At 35.3% G+C, this 12,324-nt stretch overlaps 1 protein-coding gene across 1 annotated transcript in view; it reads right to left on the bottom strand.

Moving 5' to 3' along the window:
• IBTK (inhibitor of Bruton tyrosine kinase) overlaps positions 1 to 12,324 on the bottom strand; it is an 88,819-nt gene that overhangs the window by 61,115 nt on the left and 15,380 nt on the right. The window contains exons 3-9 of the mRNA XM_036766109.1: positions 11,368 to 11,464; positions 10,170 to 10,294; positions 7,441 to 7,551; positions 6,126 to 6,296; positions 4,805 to 4,922; positions 4,519 to 4,699; positions 207 to 330 (exon numbers count right to left, since the gene is read on the bottom strand). Coding sequence (XP_036622004.1) covers positions 207 to 330; positions 4,519 to 4,699; positions 4,805 to 4,922; positions 6,126 to 6,296; positions 7,441 to 7,551; positions 10,170 to 10,294; positions 11,368 to 11,464 — 927 coding nt within the window. The remainder of the gene's footprint in view (positions 1 to 206; positions 331 to 4,518; positions 4,700 to 4,804; positions 4,923 to 6,125; positions 6,297 to 7,440; positions 7,552 to 10,169; positions 10,295 to 11,367; positions 11,465 to 12,324) is intronic.

Here is a 12,324-nt window from a genome sequence, read left to right as displayed (position 1 = left end):
TAGCACTAATAAAAGTTTAACTAGATATAATCAGTTCCCTTCAAGTATCATCCCTCAATTATGCAATATTAAATTCCAAAGTAATTTAGGGAAACAAAATATATTTTTTGAAACAAAATATTTTTTTAAAAAATAAGTACACCCGTAAATATCTTTATTTATCCATATACGTCTAGTTATAAAAGAAACCACTTATATATACTTACTCTCCCAGCTTCATCCAGTGCAAGAATGCAAATTTTTTGACCTCCATTTTCTTTCAGATGCTGAGGATCAACCTTATATTCCATATGTCCCCCAGACACAAGAACCTTTTTCAAATTGAGTTGCCTAAGTAAATAGAAGAGTAACAGGTAAGCATTCTCCGCAAAAGAAAATGCTTAATTTTAAAGAACTGCCTAGTATAGCAATCAGTAGAAACAAAGTGAAATGACACAAAATTGTGAAGTGACCAAAGTTTGGCTTAGTTATACCCAGCTTCTACTGGGTGCTTCTACTCACCTTACCTGAAGCCTCAACAAGTAGCCAATGTCTTCCTATTGTCTTTCCCTAATCCTCTACCAAAACCTTGATAAACTAATAAACTCATTCACACTAAAATATAAAAGACTGATAAAGCTTAATATATTCATTCTTCAAAAATTATCTGCATTTCAACAAAGAAAAAACCAAATTAATGAAACTATGGAGTACTGTATGTTCTAGTACCATTCCACAAATAAAGAAGTATTTTTTAAATAACTAGAACCATCCTGGTGCCTTTCATATCATATACACTTCTTCATAAGGTTAGTTTTGAAAAGAACTAAGTAAAATAAAACACCTCTATTGCTGAATTAAGTCATCTATTATCCTTATACTTCTGGTGCTTTTCCAGCTACACAGTATCTCAATGGCATGGGGAACTTTAAACAAACTTTTTAGCTTCAAAAGAGATACACAATTATCTGCCCACTATGCTAAAGTAAATTAGTCTTCTTTGTATAAATTAGTCTTCTTTGCTAACTGAAACCTTTACTCCATAACAATCTTCTGTATTAAAGATCTAGATATAATATGTATTTAGGAAGCAAGGAAAATAGTGATATCCCTACAAGTATTCAGTTACATGGTATGATTTGAGAGATAAAGGGCAGATTCTCTATCCCAAAATGTCTCCCCATCTGTTATAGCGCCTAAAATCCAACAATTAACAACCCATTCCTTATGGCCTCAAAGAGATGCCTAAAGAAGGATAAATATCCTGTAGAGGTATTTGACCAAAACTGTATGACAATACAAAGCAAGTTATTAATCACCTTGAAAGAGGAGGTAGGAAGGTGGTAAAAAAAATCTTTTACTTCACAATTTTATTGCCAGTTTTGAACATACAATGCTAGAAATATGAAAAGATACAATAAAGAGACAGCATGGAATAATGGATAGAGGGCTAGCCTCAGAGTCTAGAACACCCAGGCTGAAGTCCTGTCTCCAACATATATTAGCTATGTGATCATGGAAAACTCACCCACCCTATAAGACTCCTAGACAACTCTCTAAGATTCTTAAGTTACAAAAGAGTTGCCGATCTTCATCAGGAAGCATTTATACAGTGCCTTACCGTGGTGAAATCAAAGGTCCACACCAAAACAAAACCAAAAAACCTCCATTAGTCTAGTGAATGTTGTATAACCATAAAGAATTCAGGAAACATAACTAATAAGCTTACCAGTCATTAATGATTTGATATTCATCTGGAACATGTTCATTGTAGTGACCTAGGACTGTGCTTGGTTTGCCCTAGGCTACTTTATTATTTTTACAATGATTTAAGGATAACATGTATATCAAAAATATGCTAGGAGAGATAGATAATACATAACAGTTAAGATTTAGACTTTGTTTATCAGGATAGAACACTCAGGTCAAATCTAGTAAAAGTAGAATTTAAAAGGGACAATGTAAAGTTTTACACTTGGCCTCAAAAAACTCAACTTGGAGGAGGCAAGACAATAGTTCATATGAAAAGCATCTGGGGACTTTAATGCACATGATATGACTGCCAAAAAGGCTTAGCAAGATATTAGGACACATTGAGAAAGGCATTACTCCCAGGAATAAGAAGGTGACACTGCCTCTGTACTTTACCTTGGTCAGATCATATCTGAAGTATCACATTCTATTCAATGCATCAGTGTGAGAAGAACAAGGGTAAGTTAAGAGAGTGTCCAAAGTAGAACAACTAGGATGAAAGAATTTAAGCTCATCATCTTATACGAAAATCCGATGAAAGAACTGGGTAAAGATACCCAGCACGGAGAAGACTTAAGGAAGAAACGATACCTACCAAGTATCTGAAGGACTTGAACACAGAAGTGAGATGAAAGTTGCTCTGCTTTTCCCCAAAATGTAGAAATAAGAGCTAAGGTTGGAAGTTGCATACTTCTGTCGCATTTCGGGTCTTGTATGTGTCACATCCCCCACCTTCTTGAACTCATCAGTCATGAGTTCAACCTCACCAGGAAACTGGAATACCAGCTATTTACTGACCCAGACATCTAAGCAGAACTTCCTTCCCTGTCACCCCAAGCTCCAACATGCCTATAATAACTAGCAATGAATGCTGACATCAATACCAAGTGGCAACAAGACTTTTTTTTGGGGGGGTGGGGAGGGAGAAGCATAGTGGCTCTGATCAGTTGATTCTCCCCTCCCACTCCCCCAGCATTTTGCAAGATAAATTTCCAGTTCCTGTATCTCTCATCTCTGATTCAGAGCTGAAATGTGCTGAGGTGAAATTTTTTCTTACTCATAACTCTGCCATTACTCTTATCACTATCTCAGCCATATAGCTGTATGCTCCATATCCCCCTCTACCATTCCATTGTATCCTCTGAAATCCCATTCTACTGCTGATAAACTACCCTTCATTCTAAGTTTCTTCCTTTTATATGCTTGACATTTCTTGTGCCAATGAAAACCAGGGAGATATTTTATCTTTGGCAATCCTCTCAATCAATCATCTATGTGCTAGGCACTGTACTAGGCTCTGGGTTCCAGCTCTCAATGTACTCTAGTACTGAGTGTTCCTTCTCTCCTGACCTCTCTCACTGAGTCAGGGTATCCTCACTCCCACTCTAAGCTGTACCTTTGCAGACAGGACTCAGCAAACAATCACCTTTTGTGGTTCACTCCACCTGTCTGAATTCCCATTCCAGGCACACTGTTCATTCCCACATATTCTTCATTCCTTCTCAAGCAATAGAAAAATTAATAGGTTCTATGACTCCAAACAAGTCTAAGTAATAACCAGTTGGAGAACAAAAAAATCTATATTAATGCAAGACAGGAAACATACCATTTAGCCATGAATTATAGAAATCATGTTAGAGGGACTTCAGAGGTCACCTAGTACAACTCTCCCATTTTACAGATGAGGAAACAGAAGCCCAAGGAGGCTGAATAACTTGTCAAAGGTCGCCATAGCAAATAAGTATCAGATTTAGGTTTTGAATATAGATCCTCTGACACGAAAGCTGGCATTCTTATTTGCTATTGACAAGTCGACAAACAGTATACCTCTACCATAAAAAATTAAAAATGACATGGTAGTGAATAATAAAACAATGTAACATTCCAAAAGCTGCAGCCAAAAACAATAATATCAAAGGCAAAGACTGTCCCATTGATGGCTTTCACCTTCTTGTTCTTAAAATGCCCACTGTACACATCAAGCCACTAAAAATAACAAAAACCAGCAGCTGGATATCTGACTTTTCTGCTATTCATCACCCTAAGAGAAATAAAACCCAGAAGTATCCACATGTCATGTAAGAAAAGTATCTATGACTGAGATAGCAGGTTCTAAACAGCTAGTTAGAAACAAGTTAAAGAGTGGAGGGGACGGACTGGGTTTAGTAACAGAGGAATGGAGTTTGCAAGATATATACACCACTTTAAGGAAAAAGTGTTTGGAGTCAGAAATAAAGTAGACAAGAATTTGCTGCTGAGGAAGAAAGGGAATCAGAATTAGGGACACAAGGCTTAAACATGACACTCTGGAAAACGAGATATTATTAACAACCAAATACTGCTTTGATAGATATGGCTTAGGTGGAAATGACAGCAATGGGGTCACATGTCCAAAGCCAGTGTTGCCAAAATACAAGTAACTGACAAACCTGGCATCGGATAACCCCTGACCATTCTAGGAGGAACTTCTTTGTCTTTAAAAAGAGATTAATTAAAATGATCTCTAACATTCCTAAATTCTACATTCCCCTGAATATCATTAATGTTATCCATAAATGGAAAAAGAATTATTCACCATCTATGCCCAAAGAGGCAATCTACATAAGCATCATATCCATATATGTGTGTGTGTGTATGAACACAAATGTATATGCACATACATGCACGCACGCACACGCGCACACACACACACAGTGCTCTTTTAAAATCAAATTTTAAAATCCCAATTCCTAAAGCCATAGAGAGAAAAGAAATGAAAAACCATTCTTTAAGCAGATAAACACATACTTTGAAGCCATCTTCTTGCACTGATAATCGGCAAGTAAATAAATATCTCCTTTCTTTGTAACACACACTGTGGCACCATCACTTGCAGCAACCAAGGACACAGTGACATCTTTATGATGCAGAGCTGAGACTTGCCGGGGAGCCGTTACACACTTTTCTCCATTGGGATCTAGTAAATATCCTATGGAGGATTGAACAAATCAAGTATATTATAAAATATCATTTTTGAAGGTTTTAGAATTCTTTCAAATTTTAATTTCATGTATTATTAATAAAAGTCTCTCACCTAGTTGTCCACCATTTAGTCCCATAGTATAAACAGCTTCTTTAGTCCATAGCACTGTGTGGAATCTGCCTGCAGCCACTCCAATAATTGTTCTCCCTTTCAGATTTTTTGCTTGAATCTATACATAAAAACAAATGATATCTGTGGCAAGTATATGTTCATTGTTATTTACCATTTAAAAGTTGATACAATGATTCAAGTATAGATTTCTATGGCTAATTCGTTTAAAAAGTAGTTGAACGGAAAATTAAGGTTCACTTAATTAAAAATTAAGGAAACTTAATTTTATCTTTAACAAGAAAAAAACATGATGTCCTTATCTCAAAATTTGATTTCCTTCATTAGGCCTAATTTTAACATTTATCAGTTTACTTAAGCAATCTGTAACAAGAAAAATAAATATAATGCCCTTATCTAGAAATGTGGTTCCTTTTAATAAACCTAAACTTTAACATTTATCTTATTTTAGTCATTTGCTGTCAAACTCATAAGCTTTCATTTTATTCAAAATATTTACAAAGGTTTGGTATATATGAACTAAGATCTAGTAAAACTGTATAATTATGTAGTGTCTATAAAATGGTCAACTGTCCTGTGTCCTAAGCTTCTTTTGCTAGTAGAGGCTATTTAAGCAGAACACTAAATGCTCTCTAGAACACTAGACTATAATTTGGAGGTTTGTAGGTCTAGAAAGCATTTCATTGTTAACAAATTCCATTTACTGATCTGTTTGCTACTAATGATAATGCTAATGACATTTAACTAGCACTTGAAAGTTTACAAAGTGCTTTACATATATAATTTCATTTGAACCTTTAAGATACACAATAGAATAAATATTTGTTAAGCATCTACTATGTTTCAGGCATTATATTAAGTTCTAGATATCAAATAAAAAAAAAAGAGATAGTCTCTGCTCTAATGGAATTTACACGTACACATACACACACATGCAGGCACACCTCATAAAATCCTCATATTACGGATGAGGAAACTGAAACTCAGTGAAATTAAGTGACTTGCCCATGGTTTTTAACCCAGGTCTTCCTGACTCTGAATATAGCAACCCAGTAAGATATCTACTCTCTCAATTTAAAAAATAAATAAAAACAAAGTCACACGTAGCATCAACTTTGAAGTCTAACACAGAAAAAGACCAGTACGCAAATTTGATATGTAATATATTATTATAAATGTTAAATATGCCAACGTTTACATGTGTAAATGATACTCATTAGCAATACTGAAAAGAAAAATAAGCTACTATCCTAATATCTTTGATTTTTTAATCATTATTGTTGAAAACTAAGGATAATTTTACCTGTCTTGGTACACTGCACCTCGCTGGTGGAGGAATGATACCCAATTGATGAAAAGTATTTAGACCAAAAGTATAAACACCTCCTTCTTCAGTTAAAACAATAGTATGATCCTTAGCAGCTGCCACTTGGGAACAGTTATGACCAATTAGTCCTTCTACCAGCCGAGGGACCTAAATATAAAGGATTATTAAATTTATTATCACATGTTTATTTTAGGGTAAAAATGAAATAACTATAGATGCAATAGTCCAAAATAAAATCTATAAAAATTTCTCATTTCTCCAAAAAGTAAATGCTCCCTTTCCTCAAGGGAGACACCAGTTTGTAAAGGAATAGGTGCTTGTTTCTTTAGAACAAAATCATGCAAGCTACTTAAATGAAACAATTCAATCAATATTTGCTAAGCACTTAGTATGTGTCTAGTGTTATCTGTATTAGCTATTTTGCTAAGAACAAAGGGAGGTCTCTAGCTAAAGTGTTCATTGGTGTGTGAAAACAATGGTACACCACAGCACTCAAAATATTTATAAGTGCCTTTTCAAGCACAGTCACCAGTTATAGCTCAAAAAATACTCACATACCTATTGACCCTGGACTAACATCCCCACAAAAACCCTGACTCAACAAGATATAAGTAGAAGCACTGTAAACCTTTGGAGACTATGGATAGTTTTTTTTATGTCACCTTTCCTTCCACTTAGCATCTTCTAATAGATGGTAAAATATGCCAAAGGAAAGATTTTTTTTCAAATAACTTTTAAGGAAAAAGAATTTTAATTTTGAAAAATAAAAAATAAATTTTATGTGATCACAACGACAAACTCATTGGTTATGAAATTAGGCAGCAAAAGAATAAAATTTGAGGTTTTATAAGGAAACAGTACCCTAAATTCTTAAACCATCACCCTTGACAAAGAAATTTAATACTGTAAAATAAAACCTTATTTAACTGGAATATTTAGGGGTTGGGGTAATCTTGTTAACTCTGGGTTAAACAAAAACTTATTGTTTCAAATTCTTGCTGGAAATATAAGATGTATGTCATCTCGCTTGATGAGTAATAAGTACATGAATCATAATAAACATAATTTTCTTAGATGAATAAGGACTTTGTCATTTTTCATTGTCATTTTGAATATATGCTCTTAAACTGTAGCTAATTTTTTTAGTATATTCCTGATATTATTTATGCATGTCATGCTTTTTCCTAAACATGAAGATCCAAATGAAAATATCCTGAAAATTAAAATTTCCAGTTAATCAAGGTCTTATAAAACTGAACAAATTATGCATTAAAATTGCTTTTGAAAATACCAGGCATGTTTGTTCATCTCCATGGCCTAGGCGTCCTCCTTGACCATGACCACAAGTGTAAACTTGCCCTTTCTGAGACAGAAAAACTGAATGAAATGTACAAAGCACCACCTATAGGAGGGGAAAAAGAAAATTATTAAAGATCCTATAAATATAACATGCTTCCTAGTTGTAATTATATTCAAATTCAAAAACATTAAAGATAAAGAACTAGGCACTAGCTTATAAAAGAGACTGAGTGAAGGGAACTTAAAATCCTCAATCAACAAGCTTTTATTAACCACCTATTTGCTAGGTACTGGGCATACAAAGAAAAAAGTAGATAGTACCTGCCTCCAAGGAACTCACATTCTATAAGAGAAAATAATTCATACACATAAATACATACAAAGTACAGAAGCTGAGGGGATTGGGAAAGGCCTCCAGTCCAGGAAGTGATGCAAGCTAAGCTTTGAAAGGAGTTAGGGATTCTAAAAGGCAGCAATGAGCTTTGGGGGCTGTATATTCAAAGGCACAAAGCTTGGCACATAGTATAGGCTTAATAAATTCTTTTTCATTCCTTCATGGATATATGAGATGAGATGCAGTTATGCGAAAACAGAAAGAAGATTAAGAGGAGTAATGTACAATCAGCTTTGAAAAGTAGGCTGGAACCAGACTGTGAAAGGCTTTAAAAGCAAAGAAGAGTTTGTATGTAAATCTAGAGGCAATACAGGGACACTGGTACTTTTTCAACAGAGTAATAACACTGTCAGATCTATTCTTTAGAAATATGATTTTGGCAGCTGTGGCCAGGAGTGAAGTGAGGGGAAAGGCTTGAGACACAGAGAGACCAATTAGGAAGTTACTGCAGTAGTTCAGGTGAAGGTACTAAGATCTAAATTAGGATGGTGGCCATGTAAATGGAATGAAGGGGACATATCTGAGAAACGTAGAGGTAGAATGAACAGGATTGGTAAATGACTGGATACGATGGGTGACGGGGACCAGCCCTTGAAGGGCATGAAGACAAACTGCATCACTTAACCACTCTAGAACCAAACTCTTCCCAAGATTAAAACAATACTGAAAAACTAGACACAGAAGAAGCATGCAAGTTTAGTCAATAATTCTCAGATCAAAACTTGGCACCCATAGGTGGTACTCTCCCTTTCAAAATAAACTATGCCAGTCTTTAAACAAGATACCTAAGAGATATATAGAATGAACATTTGTGTATAACATCTTATAAAGCGGTAACAAATGTTTGCATGGCTAGACAAAGATACAGGCTAAAACAAAGAAAAGTTCTAGACGTATGCCTGCAGGGGGAAAAGAAGGGACAACAATAATTCCTATGCAGTTTGAAAAGTATATGTGCAAAACCTTAAGAACAGAAGCAGGTTTCTTTTGTTCTCTGTGTTGCTGTTGCTTCAAGTTTTGAAAAGGGTAGTTTTATTTTTTTTCTTTATTCTGTCTTGGAGAACTTGGAAAGTATTTCTCCCCTTCTGCCTCTGTGATTTTCTATGAAGGCTGAAAAACTCCTGTTGTTTTCTCCCTAATCAAGAATTCCAACAATCTCCAACAATTCCATCTTCAAAACACCTTCATTTGATCCATTCATCTCCCCTAGTTATTATCCCATATTTCCCCTCCCTGTAGTGACTAAACTTCTTAAGAGCACAACTTCCCATCTATGTCTCCACTTCCTTTCTTCTCTCTTCTTAACTCTCTACAATCTGTTTACATAGTTTACATAGATCTCTACACTGAAGATTCTCAAATCTACATATATAGCCCTAACCTCTTTCTTAACCTCCAGATTCCCATCTCCAACTGCCTACTAGACATCTCAAACTGGATGTGCCACAGACATTTTAACAGGTTCAAAACTAAATTCATTATCTTTCCCCTGCAATTCTCCCCTCTTCCAAATATCCCTCTGAATATCCCACCATAAACCCCATCACCCAGGTTCAGAACAAAATGTATTCTGTACTCCCCACTCTCTCTCATCTCCCCACTCGATCTGTTGATTATACTTTCATAACAACTCTCAAATATACCCCTCTGACACTGCCACCTCCGTGGTACAGACCTTATCACCTCACATCTGGATTACTGCAAAAGCCTTTTGATTCATCTCCCAGACTCAAGTCTGTCCCCATTCCAGTTCACCCTCCAGTCAGCTGTCAAAAGTAATCTTGCTAAAGTGTAAGTCTGATCATGTCATCCTCCCTTCCCCTCCCCCTACAACAAACTCCAGTGGCTCCCTATCACGTCCAGGATTAAATACAAAATTTTCTTGTTAGCATTCAGAGTCCTTCATAATCTAGCCCCCTCCTTACCTTTCCAGTTTTCTTACTTCCTATTCACCTCACACTCTACAATCCAGTGACGGGGCCTCCTTGATGTCCCTCAAACAACATCTTCTATCTCCCAGCTCTAAGCATTTTCCCTGACTGTCCCCCATGCCGAGAACTCTGTCCCTTCTTATTTTCACCTCCTGGCTTCCTTCAAGTACTAGCTAATATACTAGCTTCAAAGCCTCAATAATTAATTTGCCTAAACAAGAGGAAATATAATCAAGTTCTTGCTAAAAAAAAGAATATATTAATATAGAACTGATTTCTTCATGCAAACATATTACTCAGATGTTCAACATTAACCTAAAAAACTTAAATTAGCAATCAGATTTAGCTGTCGCTTTTTAGGATTCCAGAAGTATTAAATGTAATACTACAAAATACCTGCTTGATATAAATTCCAGTTCTGGAAAACAGATCCACAAGCTCAGGATGATGCTTACTATTTTGGCTTCCATGACCCAGGGTAAAATTTATGTTATTTCCCCAAGTGTAGACATCTGTAGGATCTAAGATGAAAATGAGTGTCATTTTACTTTTCTATTTTCAAACAATAAAAGTTTACTTTTATTAACATTGATAATTGTAAGCATTATTTAACTTCACTAACTTAAACATGTAAAACAAAGCTAAAAGTGGAGAATACGACCATATTTACAAAAATGCTTTCAACATATTTTAATTACTGGATTAAGATCACCTGTGATCATGTTGTTCCAAATAAAGAAGAACCTTAAATTAGTCAATGTGGAATTCAATACGAGTTACTAAGGAAATCCTCACTTTCGAAAGGTTTTCTTTTGTAAATGTGAAACTACACCAGGATTAATATTAGGGCATTACAGTCTGGGCTGGTGATACAAATCTTTAGTTTCAAATTTGGGGAGTTAACCAGGCCTTGTGATAGAATTATGTCTGTTTTTTTTTTTAAATCTGTTTCATTTATAGGAACTGAAGTTTGCATCCTAGATGATGGTAGTACCCACAATAGTGGAAATATTTTAGCTATCAAAGCTAAAATCTAGCTGAGTGCTACAAGTAGGTGGTAAAATGGGGAAAGTAATATCCTTATTTTCATTCTTTTTTGGGTGGCTTTCACTGAGTTCCTTCCCTGTTTATCAGATGAAAAGCAGACAATCTCTCCTTTTCCCCTTGATCACTCCCAAAGCAAGAAAATAAATTACACTGGCATTATGATCCATATTGGTAGGTGGAGCTAAGTTCATTCTTTCTCTACCTTCTCCCCTTTATGCTAAACTGTTTATTAGTCACATATTCAATTGTTACTTTTTCCCCCAAGACCAGATCTCACTCTAAATCTATGTCTAAAATGTAACAAATGCAGAATGGAACAAAGTGTCATAAAAACCACCAATAAGAGTAATTCTTGTAGACGCTCATATCAAAACCCCAAATACACATTTTTATGAGCATATTACTAGGAATAAAAGTCTTAAACAGGTCCCCAATAATACACCTGGCTGGATCTCAATTTGGAGTCAACTAGATAACCTTTCAGGTCTCTTCCAGCTCTAAATCTATGAAACTATGAAGAACATGGGTTCATAAGAATGTATCTTACCAGTATTCTTGAATACTACATGGGCTGGTCTGTCCTTCATTACAAGATCCAAAGCTGATAAACCTTCTTTATCCTGGATATACAAACTAACACCATGCTAAAGGGGGTAAAAATCTTATATCAGAGGTTTACCTATAATCAATTTTTTATTCCTTACATAGCAAAGGAGGCAGAATAGCAATCTTGTCCATAAAAATGCAGACAAAAATAAAGTATGATTCTTTACTTCATACATTTAAAATAAGTAACATTCACAAGACCCTAAGAAAAATTAAAATAACTAATGTCAATTCTATTAAATTGAATACAACTTTATTAAGTGCCTACTTTGTACAAGAGACTGGTTCACACAACAGAAATATAACTGTCCATGCTCTTGAAGATTAAGATTAGGTTAAAGTTATTAACAAATTTTGACAGGCAAAAACAAATTTAAGAAATTTTTATGTAAGATATAACAGTTCAAAATACATCTATAAACTGGGCATAATATCCAACAACCTCTCTGGACCATAGTAAAAAACCAGGAAGTAAGCAAAAAAGGATTCTGATCAGTCAAAATAGAAGTGATAAAACCCACGCCCTAAAATAATATGCACTTTACTCAAGGAAAAACCCACCAAGCCCTCACTTGGAAACTTCAAGAAGCGCCAGGAACTTCAATATGCTAACAAATCATGGAGCTCTGATTTCCTCGGTGTGAGTACTTTCACCACAAATACAGAGCATGACTTTTTAAAATCTAGAAGATTCTTTAAGAGTTGCTGAAGCTGAAACTTAATCACCAAAAATCAACCTGGTGAAGAGCTTCTCATGACTTAGCTAAGCTGCTCCTCTATAGTAGACATATATTCTATCACCGGGTCTGACTGGCCTTTTCAGTGTGGTAGGAGCTACCAGAACTTCTGTTCAGAATCTGGGTCACCTCCATCATACAATAAAGCATTAGAGTAGGAC

The sequence above is a fragment of the Trichosurus vulpecula genome, chromosome 7 (assembly GCF_011100635.1).
Source record: "Trichosurus vulpecula isolate mTriVul1 chromosome 7, mTriVul1.pri, whole genome shotgun sequence".
Lineage (NCBI taxonomy): Eukaryota > Metazoa > Chordata > Mammalia > Diprotodontia > Phalangeridae > Trichosurus > Trichosurus vulpecula.
The sequence above is the reverse complement of the archived record's forward strand: the minus strand, read 5'-3'. Positions and strand labels throughout refer to the sequence as shown.